Source organism: Temnothorax americanus, unplaced genomic scaffold (assembly GCF_048541705.1).
Source record: "Temnothorax americanus isolate GAGA-0224 unplaced genomic scaffold, ASM4854170v1 Scaffold42, whole genome shotgun sequence".
Taxonomy (NCBI): domain Eukaryota; kingdom Metazoa; phylum Arthropoda; class Insecta; order Hymenoptera; family Formicidae; genus Temnothorax; species Temnothorax americanus.
This window is the reverse complement of record NW_027509570.1, coordinates 1,436,100-1,450,543: the sequence shown is the minus strand read 5'-3', so window position 1 is coordinate 1,450,543 and position 14,444 is coordinate 1,436,100. Positions and strand designations below refer to the sequence as shown.

At 39.7% G+C, this 14,444-nt stretch overlaps 2 protein-coding genes across 4 annotated transcripts; one reads left to right on the top strand and one right to left on the bottom strand.

Moving 5' to 3' along the window:
• The first annotated feature begins 4,220 nt into the window (after nt 1-4,220).
• Wdr37 (WD repeat domain 37) lies at nt 4,221-12,774 on the top strand. Of its 2 annotated transcripts, XM_077416305.1 has the most exons (8): nt 4,221-4,460; nt 4,817-5,233; nt 5,318-5,443; nt 5,974-6,736; nt 6,862-7,108; nt 10,530-10,697; nt 11,794-12,147; nt 12,255-12,774. In XM_077416305.1, exons 2-8 carry the CDS (start codon nt 4,957-4,959, stop codon nt 12,627-12,629), a joined length of 2,310 nt encoding a protein of 769 aa, XP_077272431.1. In that variant the 5' UTR covers nt 4,221-4,460; nt 4,817-4,956; the 3' UTR covers nt 12,630-12,774. The 2 variants fall into 2 exon arrangements, with proteins under 2 accessions (XP_077272431.1, XP_077272432.1); XM_077416306.1 differs by lacking the exons at nt 4,221-4,460; nt 4,817-5,233 and adding an exon at nt 5,838-5,887.
• Nucleotides 7,040-14,257, bottom strand: Arv1 (ACAT-related protein required for viability 1). Of its 2 annotated transcripts, none has more exons than XM_077416321.1 (4): nt 13,790-14,257; nt 8,451-8,557; nt 7,870-8,389; nt 7,040-7,729 (listed from the first exon to the last, which is right to left on the bottom strand). In XM_077416321.1, the coding sequence occupies exons 2-4, from the start codon at nt 8,532-8,534 to the stop codon at nt 7,605-7,607; spliced, it is 729 nt and encodes a 242-aa protein (XP_077272447.1). In that variant the 5' UTR covers nt 8,535-8,557; nt 13,790-14,257; the 3' UTR covers nt 7,040-7,604. The 2 variants fall into 2 exon arrangements, with proteins under 2 accessions (XP_077272447.1, XP_077272446.1); XM_077416320.1 differs by lacking the exon at nt 13,790-14,257 and adding an exon at nt 8,902-9,201.
• Between the last annotated feature and the right edge of the window lie 187 nt (nt 14,258-14,444).

Below are 14,444 nucleotides of genomic sequence, written 5' to 3'. Positions count from 1 at the left end.
GGCTCGCGACAGAATAGGTCGACATCCGATTCCGCGGACGAGTGATCGCGGCGATCATTCATTTCTCAAATACGTGTCGCTGATGTTAAAATTTCACCATTAACATGTCGAAATCTAAATACACATCTCCATCTACAGTCCGCCAAAAAAATGTTTCAGCGTAATTATGAGGATCGAGAAAACTCCGCTGAGATCGGAGATCGGCGATTCCAATTTCACGACGAATCATATATCTCGTTAAGTCGACGCGTCGCGGACCCCCGTTCCTCGGGGACGGATCCCAGTCCCTCGGGGACGGATCCTCGTTCCTCACGAACGGTTCGCTGATTTTCACGATCGGTTTCCTGATTTCAGGATTGAACGTTGGCTTACAAAGTTCCGCGTACTCGTCGCTCATACCGCATTAAAAAAAACAACTTATTCCCGTTCCGATCGGTTCGCACCGCTCTGTCACGATACATTTGTCAATCCGCGTCACCGTATGCCGCGCCGTCGCGAGCAAAACTCTTTTTATACGCGTTCGTTATCTCAACGTTTTGGTTTTCCATACCCAGAGATAAACTCTTTCCCGGAAAAAAAAACGACAATTGCTCGCCGCGTCGCTCGAGATGAGAAAAACAAAAGGAGGATGTGACGTCGACAGCGACCTTGAACGAGTTCGGACGCGCGATAAAAAATATTATTAGCGAAACGTAACGGTTCGGGGTGAACGAGGAGAGCGGTATCGTCTCTCTCTCTCGATCTCTCTCGATACGTCGGAAAACCGCGTCTGGCCCGTCGGAGCGAAGAAGCGCGCGATCGACGCTCCCCCTCGCGGGAGGACGCGACGTCGAAAGTGACCTTGAACAAATTCGGACGCGCAATAAAAAAAATATTATTAGCGAAACGTAACGGTTCGGGGTGAACGAAGAGAGCGGTATCGTCTCTCTCTCTCGATCTCTCTCGATACGTCGGAAAACCGCGTCCGGCCCGTCGGAGCGAAGAAGCGCGCGATCGACGCTCCCCCTCGCGGGAGGACGCGACGTCGAAAGTGACCTTGAACAAGTTCGGACGCGCAATAAAAAAAAATATTATTAGCGAAACGTAACGGTTCGGGGTGAACGAAGCGAAGAGAGCGGTATCGTCTCTCTCTCTCGATCTCTCTCGATACGTCGGAAAACCGCGTCCGGCCCGTCGTCGGGACGAAGAAGCGCGCGATCGACGCTCCCTCTCGCGGGAAGACGACTCGCGATTTTCGCCGTTTAAAAAAAACGGGTGGCCGGAAACCGCGTCCGACCCGGGCGACAGTACGCGCCTCGCCGCGATCGACGACGCTCCCTCCTCGCGCACCGTCGGCTTCGCGGTACCCCCCTTCCCCGCTCCCCTCCAGAGTACCTGAGGCCAGAAGTGGAATTCTTCCCCCACTCCTCGTCCGTCCCCACTCCTTTTTTCCCCCACTCTTACCCCCACCACCTGCTCCTCCCGGACCCCCCTCGCCCATCTCTTATGGCGTTCCCCCCGCGGGGAACGTCCCCCCCCCGACCCCCGCAATTCGCTCTGAGTGTAGAAGTATATATTACCTAGCTACTTCGTAAAATTTTCAAAAAAAAAATGTCAAAAAATGGGGGGTCCGAAACGCGTTTCTCGACATTTGGAATCAAATGGCATAGACACTTGGGGGTCGATTTTTCTCTCAAAAACCACCACTCTTGTGGGACTTTGAAAAATTTTGAAAAATTTTCAAAAAAAATGTCAAAAATTGGCGAGTCCAAAATGCGTTTCTCAACATTCCCTGTGTCACCTGGCATAGACACTTGGGACCGCGATTTTTCCAAGGTTCACCCCTGGGGAACTTTGAAAAATTCTAGCTTCAACCCCCCGTTCCAAGAGTACAGAGCCCCAACGGGGGGTGCGGGGGGGATGGGACCTGGGGGGATGGATAGTCCTTCTTGGGGGGGTCTGGTGCCCCTCGGATCCCAACCCCCCAATTCCACCCCCTCGGACGCTACGGTCCAAAAACCAAAAATTGCCAAAATCACCCCTCGAAGGAGGGGTGGGAGAAGGGTGGGACCCGTACCGAAATCCGAATCGTAAAAAAACGAAACTTTTAAGACCGTGAAAAAAAAATGAAATTTTTTCAAAAACTCTCACACACCCCAGTACCTAACCAATCCCAATCTCGGGGCGGAATCGGCTGCGGCGGTCCTGACCGATGACGCGTAGTCGGTATGATCCTGACCGAGGTGGGTCAGGACGGTCAGGGTTACCAAAAGTCAGGTCGGTCAGGACGAAAACTTAGGAAAGAAAAAAAAAAAAAAAAAAAAAAAAAAAAAATGTCAAAAAATGGGGGGTCCGAAACGCGTTTCTCGACATTTGGAATCAAATGGCATAGACACTTGGGGGTCGATTTTTCTCTCAAAAACCACCACTCTTGTGGGACTTTGAAAAATTTTGAAAAATTTTCAAAAAAAATGTCAAAAATTGGCGAGTCCAAAATGCGTTTCTCAACATTCCCTGTGTCACCTGGCATAGACACTTGGGACCGCGATTTTTCCAAGGTTCACCCCTTGGAACTTAGAAAAATTCTAGCTTCAACCCCATGTTCCAAGAGTACAGAGCCCAAACGGGGGGTGCGGGGAGGATGGGACCTGGGGGGATGGATAGCAATACCGGAGGGGGTCAACATCCCCTCAGACCCCACCCCCCCCACTCTCCCCCCTTGGGAGCTACAATAGATTGAAAAATCAACCCCTTGAAGGAGGGGTCGGAGGGGGGTGGGACCATGGCCAAAGTTCGAGTCGTGAAAAAGACAGTCGATTAGCGTCATAAAAATTTTTCACCCTGGCAACTTGTTCAAGTATACAGAGCCCAAGGGGGGGGTGGGGGGGGGATGGGACCTGGGGGGATGGATAGCAATACCGGAGGGGGTCAACTTTCCAACAGATCCCCCCCCCCTCAATCCACTCCCTTGGAAGTTACGGCCAATAAACTAAATATCTCCAATATGGCTACCGGAAGGAGGGGTCGGAGGGGGGTGGGACCATGGCCAAAGTTCGAGTCGTAAAAAAGACAGTCGATTAGCGTCATAAAAATTTTTCACCCTGGGAACTTAAAAAAAAAAAAAAAAAAAAAAAAAAAAAAAAAAAAAAAAAAAAAAAAAAAAAAAAGTCAAAAATTGGAGGGTCTAAAACGCGTTTCTCAACATTTTCAGTCACCTGGCATAGACACTTGGAACACGATTTTTCCAAGGTTCACCCCTTAAAACAGAAAAATTCTAGCTTCAACCCCCTGTTCCAAGAATACAGAGCCCAAACGGGGGGTGAAGGGGGGATGGGACCAGGGGGGGTGGATAGTCCTCCACTCAAGCATCAACTTCCCCTCAGACCCCAACCCCCCCACTCCCCCCCCTTGGGAGCTACGATAAAAAAACTAAAAGTACCAAAATCAACTCCTTGAAGGAGGGGTCGGAGGGGGGTAGAACCATGGCCAATAAATGGTAATAAAAATTTTTCGGCCTGGCAACTTGGTTTAAGTATACAGAGCCCAAGGGGGGGGTGGGGGAGGGATGGGACCTGAGGGGATGGATAGCAATACCGGAGGGGGTCAACTTTCCCTCAGGTCCCCCCCCCCTCAATCCACTCCCTTGGAAGTTACGGCCAATAAACTAAATATCTCCAATATGGCTACCGATAGGAGGGTCGGGGGGGCGGGACCATGGCCAAAGTTCGAGTCGTCAAAAAGACCGTTGATATCCGTCATAAAAAAAAAAAAAAAATTTTCAAAATCTCGGATTCTTCCTAGAACACCTTTTCATGAATTTCAATTGACGCCGGCGTCACTTGTGGTCATGCGACCTTCTTTCCGCTGAAAATGAGCGTCGAGCGTCAGCATGAAAAGGCACCTTTACGTCTTCCGTCGTTTCGTGTGTGAAGGCCTTAAAGGCCATTGCACGTAACAAAGTTTTAATCATAACCGTAAGGCCGTAAGAAAATAGATCAATCACACTCGATTATTCTCCTTGAGCTCGAAGAATAATCGAGTGTTGATTATGACTAAACTTTGTTACGTGCAATGGCCTTAACGGACGTTAACGGACTACGAATTGATGGAAACAGCCATATTGCTTTTCTCGCAAAAAAGGTCGCGCGCTGATTGGTTCAAAAACTGAACGAGTGCGCAGCATCGGGAATGCTTCACCTGTCTACTATGTACACCATGGTTCTACGCGTCTCTTGCGCCGCCTGCGCGTAGTGCGTGGTAGTGCGCGTGTAGAACGCAATAAACGGTGCTCGATGACGAGGAGAAGGAAGACGTGCCGTGAAGTATTGAGAAAATTAAATGTAACGCTGCGAACGCAAGTTTTCATTCGATAACGTCGCTGGCGTGAAAAAGAACGCGATTTGGTGATCTCGGAAGCAGTCAATGTAATGGTATCGCTCGGAGAGAGAGGATCAGCGTCAGAGATCGCCGTTGCAAAAATGGTACGGAAACATGCTTGTCTCTCTCAGTAACGACGATCACGCGCGAGATACCTTTAATGATCTTCGACAAGGCAAACCTGGTATTCCATTGTTTTCCCGTGGCCCGATCACATTTTTAATGTCCTTCATCCATAGATCATCGGCCTCGACGTCGTGCAAGGTGTTTTTAAACGTACCGCCAAATGTTTTCACAGCTGTCTTGACATCGCGTTTTTCGCGTTGCGCTCTCCCATATCAAAGGTCCGACGTTTACGTCTGTTGTGTTTCGCGATCGGCGGCAGCTGATTTAACGGAGGGCCGAGAAACGTATCCGACATTTACTGATCATGTTTCTACGTGATATATTCTGTTGATAGGTTGTGTACGATATGCGTGATCAATAATGCAGGCCGAACGCCTGCGCTAAAGTCGGAGTGCGTGGCGATGTCGGCCGTGGGGACAACGCACTGGGACATGCTCGTCTGTTGTTTATGTCATTTTTTTTAAGTGACGAGTCATGCCCGGCGAACCGCCAGCCACAGCTGGAAGTAAATCCAGTGGCAAGGCTAAAAGGATCTCTATACCTCGTGTGCAAAGCAGTACCGACACAGAACTACAATCGCAACAGAGTCAGAGTGGTTCGACCCCACTGCAACCCACCGCGTTGCACTATGTCACCTTCCGTTCCGAGTTAGAGGACAGCCCTATTCCACCGGCCCTGCGCGGCCGTTTGTATGATCTCTTTCAGCAAATCGAAAAAGAATTTGAAATGTTATACACGGAAAATCTTGGGTGTAAATATCTTGATTTATTTTCTGTTTTATTTACGTCACCATGCGTTGATATACATCGTGAAGCTGTTGCGTTTCTCATTATAGTGCAGGAGAAGATTGACATCCTAAATGACAGACTCGAGAGAGAGTGTTATGGATCGGGCGAGCGCAGTTTACCTCCTGGAGATCTTACGGATTATCCAGAAACGAAAAATCTATCCAAGCAGAAATGTAAGACTGCGTTTAATATTAATGTCGATGTTACATATAGAACGGGATTTTACGTTGTGTATTATATAAGGAGTTTAAAAAAATAGTTTAGAGTACTATACTTTTAGAGGACTATTATAAATATATAATATAGTCACATAACAATATTGATTAAACTATATATTAGAAATGATTTTCCTAAATTATTTTCATTTCTGATAAAGTCAACTTATATGTATTTTTTATTCAGTTCCGTAAGTATTCAACTTCTCTAAATTCTCAATCTTTTTTTTAAGTGCTTTGTATATATATATAGCTTATACATACCCTTGTATATACGATCCCTGTTTATAATATCTATTATATAATTTTATGACATTTTTATATTTTTCCTCTATCCATCTATCTATTCCAGGAGATTTTATAAGAATGATACAAAAAAAAATAAAATAGCTATAGTATATGGTAATCATTTTTTTAACGTTAATAATAATACTATTATGTTATTATTTAGTTCCCTTGGCGTGTAATAATCTTCTTTATGTTTTTAGCAATGGGTGCAAACTCGGCGCAAAAGATTAAAACTTCTCACAAGTTAAAAGCACAGACAAGTAAAATAGTATCGAGCTTTAAAACTCCGTCTATGACATGCACTATGCAAAGAGAGTACGTAGGTCACCGAGATGGTGTGTGGGAGGTATCCGTAGGCAGATCAGGTCAACCCATTATAGCGACTGCTTCTGCCGATCATACAGCGCGTATATGGACAACAGATAACAGCCGATGTCTATTACAATATATCGGTCACAACGGATCCGTGAACTCGGTTCGATTTCATCCAACGAGAGAATTGGCTTTATCAGCGAGTGGCGACTGTTCCGCTCACGTGTGGCAGGCAGCCGTCGCGTGGGATATGCCGAAAAGAGTAACGTCCGTAGAAGAAATTCCAGTAGCCGGTTCTGAACGATCTACCGCTAATACGCTAATCAGTAATACGGATGAGCAAGACGACCCCCCGACTCTAAGGACGCCGATACGCGAACTTTTGGGTCATACAAACGTTGTAATGGCTGCAGCGTGGCTTTCTGGTGCTGAACAGTTGGTTACAGCTTCTTGGGATAGAACAGCAAACTTGTATGACACGGAAACCGGAGAAATTATACACACATTATGTGGACACGATCAAGAATTGACTCACGTGTCGACGCATCATACGCAAAAATTATGCGTCACGTCCAGCAGAGACAATACATTCCGATTATGGGACTTTAGAGAACCAATACACTCGGTTTCGGTATTTCAAGGTCATACAGAGTACGTGTACTGAGATTAGCGCGAACAGTAGTTTTTTTCTACGTAATATTTAGTATCTATCTATTCTTCTCATATAGCATTAAATGTATAAGATTTAAGATTAATACCTAGCGTGTCTCTCACAGAACGGTAACGTCTGCAGTCTTTACAAGGGAAGATAAAATTGTATCTGGCTCAGATGACAGAAGTGTAAAAGTATGGGAATTGCGTAACATACGTAGTCCGTTAGCAACAATACGTGGGGATAGTGCTGCTAATAGACTATCAGTTTCTAGTACCGGGATAGTGGCAATACCACATGACAATAGACAAATACGTTTATTTGATCTAAGTGGTCAACGTTTGGCAAGGTTACCTAGAACCAGTAGACAGGTGAGAAAACTACATATTATAATTATTATGGAATTTTCTCTTTTTACGTAATCAGCTAAATAATATAACGTTTTATTAATACATATTATCTACAATAACACTAACAACAAGTAAAAGAAGACTTTGAAACTGCTGGGACTAGAAAAAGTCATGCAGTTATTATAAATAATCTTATTAAGATATTTAAACACTATTATAAAAAGTACGAAACTTCAAATATATTTTGCTATTTCACATTATATCAATATGCAAAAATAATACTCAAAATTCTTTACGTTTATATCGTTGTACATATATTACAAGTATATCTTATTAAAAAATAACACGTACATTTGCAGGGCCATCGTAGAATGGTGTGTTCTGTCGCTTGGTTGGAAGATAACAGTGTGTGTAATTTATTTTCTTGTGGTTTTGATAGACTAGTATTAGGTTGGAGTGTTCTTCCCGTTAAAGATGCTTAAACATCAAAAACTGTGGTTTTATCAGGTATTTTATGTCATGTTAGTGTGATATTGGGAATATTTAGGTGCACGCTAGAAATGGAAGTACATATGTAGCCATACAGTAAAAATCCAGCAATTAATCCAATTAAAGATCCTCCCCTTCCACTCTTGCAGACAACTGCGATAGAAAAAAATACCAAAATGTATGTATTATTAAGTACGTGATCAAAGATAACGTATAAATAGAATGTGAATTTTGAAGTTGCAATAAAACTATAAATGTCTTACGTATGTATACGTTGTTAAATGGATTCTTACCTGAGTATGCAGTTAAGAGACATAAAACGGTGTAACCTTGAATAAGAAGGTAATATGGACCTGAGGCTATGTGCCGCCACACTATTCCCAAAAATCCCAATAATTTACCACAGCCTCCGACAATTAGAGCACGACTTAAATCTTTTATGCTATATTTGTATGGTTTTTTACCAATGATAAACCATTTTAATTCAGTCACTATAATAACTGTACAAATAAATGCTGCAAAGGCGAGCGCTGTGTGTATCAGCAAATTGTAAAAATTGCAATGATCTTGTACGGCATCATCACGAACTAAATCCACTTCTGATGCAGGTACGTCTGTCTCGGTTATGTCACAGAAAGACCAAGCCCTGAACGATTCGGTTAACCATAATATTATACCTAGCTTCCAATATGCGTTAAACGTACTATTATACAAAAGATGTCTGTAAGCTGATTTTTCTATCAGAATCAAGTCTACAAAAACTATAACAGGATCATATTCGATATATTTGTCAGCTACGAATCCACATTTCTCCTAAAATAATGCAAAATTAAGCACGGCGTAATATAAGCACATAGTTTTACGTTTTACTTACACATTTTAAAATTTTAAGGACACTGGGGCAGTATCTCCTAAAAAGCTCTTTGCATTCAGCTCCACAATTTATGCAAATATACATTTATAGATGCAGTCAATTATTATCTGAAATAATAATCAGTAATGAATAGTTAGTAAATATATATATTTTTAATATTTATGTATGTGAATTTATAGAAATGACACTAACAGTTTTAAAAATAAGCAAAGTTAGTCACTTATACGCGTATGTTGGAACGCTTATTATCTATTATTATACTGTTTTTAGACACATTTCCATGCACGTAAGAGGATTAAACGTAAACTGCACGACGAGACATATGTGAGACACTTATGGCATTTAGGGGCTAACAAAATATGTACTCTGCATTATATAAATATATATAGGATGTTATAAAAGACTTCGAAAGAAAGAGAGAAAGAGAAGAGAGGAGAGAAGAACAGCGTACTTTCTATTTTTCTTTATGACGATATACTATATAGATACTCCTAACGTTTTGAACTTTTCTCTTTTTATCCTCTACATTCTTATTTTTTATCCTGTGTAGGTATGCCTATAACTTCTTGTCTTTCCAAAGGCACGTTCGTTGCACCACGCACATCTGACAAGGGAGATTCGGAATCCTAAAACGTATTAAAAATCTGAACGTTTGCAGATAAACTGGAACTTTGCGGAATAAAGTACAAGTGAACTTACGTACGTAGCAGTTTTCTGTTTTGACTGACGGTTCTAAGGATGAAAATATTCCTTCAAAAAAAACCTGACATATTTTTATTACGATCTCAGAAACTGTAAGAGATGTTGCAAAAATATTAAATACAACAAAAACTGTTTATAGTTTTTTCTTAGCCTACAATATGATAAAAGATTTAAGAAACATTTTTTTTATTGTTTCTCCCATCATTTCCTTACGCAGTTTTGTCATACGTGCCGAACATGCTCGAAAATATAAACCGTTGCGCGCTATGGAAATCATGTGCTACGTTCGCATTATATACTTTATATTATATTATTTATAGGTATATTGTACATATCAAATAAATGTTAACACTACTTATTTTTACGTCGACGTGCTTGTTATATTTTTAGAATACTTCAATATGTTTTCGGACATTAAGATCATTATTTTTACGTTTTAAAAAATTATAATCTCTAATACTTTACGTGATATAAAAGGCTTATGAGACATTTTATATTTGATTACTATCGACCAATAAAAATTTTTTATATTGTAGACCATAAAAAAATCATATATATAAACTCCTCTTTTATATTTAATTTTTTTTTTTATATCTCTTACAGTTTCTAAGATATTAACAAAAATATAAAAAGTTATTATTCTGAAGGGGTATTTTTATCCTTAGACCCGTTTATCAACCGAAAAATATTATGTGATTAGATTCATACATATTTTATATCTACAAAGTTTCAGATTTTTTAAAATTTTTAGGTCACAGAATTTTCTTAGAATTCTACTCGTAAGTCACTCGACAGTGTCTACAAAGTTGTTGCGAACAGGTAAGTGAGAAGAAAAAGGTAGTGGGGAACATGGAAAAGAATGGTGGGGTATCATAAATAGGGTCACATGCCATTTTAAAACATACAGTCATACAGTCGACTTTCTACATTGTTAGAAGGCACATCGAATATGGTACAAGATTCAAGTATATCTCTGCCAACAGGGCAATTAATGCCTATTTTGGGATTTGGAACTTGGAACGTAAGTTTATAAAGAACCAGCTTGTATTACATAAAAACTCCAGATGAACGTTATATTTATATTATATTTTAATATGCAACTTATACATATATTTATAACAACGATATTTTTTATTTGATGACTAACTCTCTAAAAATGGCATGTTAACTGAGTGACGTTCATTTGTATCAAAGAATTGAAGCCTCTTTTCCGCGATGCTGATTAGTTGTCTCAACGTTTGCATCGCGGCGTGTTTCACTTGTGTTGCTTCTGTGGCTTTCAATTTCGAAAAACTTTTTACTAAATGGCGCGCGCGTAGCACGCGCTTGTAGCGTTCTAGTATATATTAAAAAAGGTATTATATGTTTACACGACAGGCAAGCGGGGAGGAACTAGAAGCAGCTCTGAATGTAGCTTTAAAAGCAGGGTATAGGCATATAGATACAGCTACGGTATATGAAAACGAACACATTATTGGTAAAGTCTTGAAAAAATGGTTGGATTCTGGTAGAATCAAACGATCTGACTTGTTTATCGTGACTAAGGTAACACTCAACGTTCCATATTTATTTTAAGCACAATATGAATACTGTATATATAATATGTGCAATAATAATAACGCGAAAAACATCTTGTGCGTATATTAGCATACACTCAACTGCATGAGCTACTACAGCACATTATATACATATTTTAATGATACGTCGAGCTTATCTCCGTTCGTTCGTATTCATATATATATCTGATCCACATTAAAATGTACAACGTGTTTCTAAGGCCATGATCTATGACTTGCAACTTTTGCTTCCTCATAGAAGAAGCTTTGTGATTATTTCCTTCTTATTTCAACCTCAACGAAGAGAGAAAAAAATGTTTTATAGCGTTCCCATCGGGACACAAAACGGCCACTTTTACAATCCCTCCTTTAAAAACGTATTGAAATTTTCTGGATATATTTTAGTAAACGTAATCAAACATATTTTTTATTTTAATGTACGAGATATTAATATTTTTTTATTATAGTAGATATTAACCAGAGAATAGCTCGCATAAAATTCTTGGTGGTACATGTTGTCCCACAACTACCATGATTTCAGGGTAAATTTTAAGAGAAAATTCTCTCCGTGTAGAAACTTGCACCGTGCTTCCTCATAGTTTTTAAGTGTGTAAATTATAAATTTGAACATTACTTCCTCACAATTTTCAAGTATGCAACGTATCGCGTTGCACGTTGCTTAATCAACATTTTATTTCGCTCCGAAAGCTTCCTCTATGAGGAAGCCAAATTAATAAATATCTACTAATACGTATGCATAAAAAAATAGGCTTTCTCATAAGAGGAAGCTTCGGAGCGAAATAAAATGTTGGTTAAGCAACGTGCAACGCGATACGTTGCATACTTGAAAATTGTGAGAAAGTAATGTTCAACGTTATACGTTGCACACTTAAAAACTATGAGGAAGCACGGTGCAAGTTTCTACTTGCCCACTTAAAAACTATGAGGAAGCACGGTGCAAGTTTAATGTGCAAGTTTCTACTTTTTTTAAACTTTCCTTAAAAGCTTTAGGGGAAACGTTATATTGAGATAACAATATATCATTCGTTTTGCATGTTCATATTTATATTATGCTTAATATCTAGGTACCCGCGAGTGGTAACAGACCTGGAGACATAGAAAAGTGGCTCAAGAGATCACTTTCTAACTTGCAATTGAGTTATCTCGATTTATATTTGGTGCACACTCCATTCGCTTTCGAAGATGCTGGAGAAGTGTTACATCCCTTTAATGAGAAAGGAGAAATCAAAATTGATTCAAGTACGGATCATTTGCAAATTTGGCCAGTAATGGAGAAGCAAGTGTTGGAGGGACGTACAAAAGCGATTGGATTGTCTAACTTCAACCGTGCCCAAATACAAAGGATTTTGAATAACGCCAACGTGCCCATTTCAACGTTACAGATTGAATTGCATGTGTATTTTCAACAGAAGGAATTGGTAACGTTTTACTTTACAAATGTCCCCGTCGTTCATGTCTAGACTCTAGATACATATCGCTTTATAAAACTGAAAGTATACCTATGTTGATATTCTTTTTGTGTCAGGTGAAGTTTTGTCAAACGAACGACATCATCGTAACGGCGTACTCTCCTTTGGGTTCGCGTGGATTTGTCGAAAAAATCGGAAAGGAAGACGCTGTGCCAAACTTATTGCAAAATCTTACTGTGTTAGAAATTGCAGAAAAATACGAAAAAACTCCCGCTCAAATCGTACTCAAATGGATCATTCAAAAAGGTATAGCAGCCATACCGAAAAGCACCAATCCGTCAAGAATTAAAGAAAACTTTGACGTATTCGCGTGGGAACTCGAAGCTAAAGATGTCGACAAGTTAACGGCTCTTGACATGGGAGAATCCGCACGTATATGCGATTTCAGTTTTTTTAAGGGTGTCTCAAAGCACCCGGAATTTCCTTTCTAAGATTACATTTTGGTTTTATCTCTTCTATGCTACGTCTATTCATCTTTACCTCTCATTGTTGTTCGTTGTCGTATATATAACAGTTTAAAGATTGTTATTTCATGTAAAACTATCAGAATCCAATAAATACGCGACGTTTGTTGTACGTGCCACCGTTTGTTTCTTTCTTACGTTACATGGCTCGTTAAATATTGTTATTTTTTTATGTAAAACTTTATTTATTCTAATCTACTAACGACGTACGTATAACTGCTGCTATCTCTATGTGACGTTCTAATACCTTATTAGAGCTCAAGGATATATGTCTCGCTCTTACTGCTGTACGTCTTACTGTCGTGTCAAACAAATCATTTTATAGATAATAAAAGCAATACACGTAGACGAATTAAATCAATTTCTATAAAGATCCTTTTGCCATGTATAAAGTTTCTTGTCGTAAAGTTTTTTCTACTAAAAGTTAAACTTATACATATATAATGCTAATAACGTTTCATTTATATATCGTCGCATAAAATTTTCTATGCAATATACAAGCACGTAGCTATAAAGATGTCGAGGCATTTTAAGAGTCATATCTGAAAATGTAAGGTGCTTTCACGTAACCTAGTTTTACCTCACGTACGTTCAAGCCATTTTCGTTCTTTTCGTGACCGCCGTTTCTCTTCACTTTTTGTTATATTACATTTTTTTTCTTCCTTTTTACTTTTATTATATTGAAGTGGCGCGGAGACATCGCGTGTATTTAACGTTTGCACGTTGCATAAATATGCACACGTCATCGAAACGGAGTGAAGCGGAACACATTTCACGCACGCACGCACGCACACACGCACACAACACGCACATTTCACATACGTTGACGACGTCTAAGTAAACATAGCGCACGAGTATTCAAATAAAAACAATTATTATATTTTTTGACAGGGAATTTAGCGTTACTTAAATAAAAATATCTAACGTTGAACATTTTTTTCTAAATGTTAGTGTTAAATTCGACAAGCGTGTCTCCGCATAAAAATGTGCGAAATATCAGTGAGAAATACATCGCACGGCCTCAAACTATTACGTGTCATAGTACCTGTATTTTACAACGTGTTATCATATATTGTACATACATACAAAGCGTACGTCAAGTTATAGAATATAGAATGTAAACTTACAGATTTTTTTATTTATGTGTCATCAGGTCTTTTTTCGTTTTTTTTTTTTTTTTTTGCTCCTGTGGGAATATTGTCAACCTAAACTGTTTGATGTAGTTTTTTTGGTTACTCCAACTGGCTGTAAAATGAAGGGCCTTCACGTTCACGCCTGCTTTCAGCGTATCTGACGCAAAAGACTCTTGAACAAGACCTTTATACCACGTTGACGCACTTTTTTTATTAAGTATAACGACCGTGCCGTCAAATATGTGTTTTAGGTTTTTTGACACTTTTATTTTATTTTTCCATTTAGGAGGAACGTCTTATTTTCTTTGTATCTTTCTTTTATCCATTTACATACATAGGAACTAGCAGCGTACGCGTTACGTTTCACACGACGCAAAACAAAATGTACTACTACTTATATCACGTTGCCTATTTCTTTTCGTTTCGTAGGAAGGTCCACGTTTGACACACTGTGCACTGTGTCATGCTGTGTGATATAGGTTAGATGAGGTTAGAATCGTAGTGGCAGTGCGCGCATGCTCGAGCCAATATCAGATTTTTTTTTAAATTTTTAGAATAAAGAACGTTTTAGTATTATATAATACTAAAGGAATAGTTCGTTTTAATATGTCAGTATATATATTTTTCTTTGCACATTTTAACTTTCATG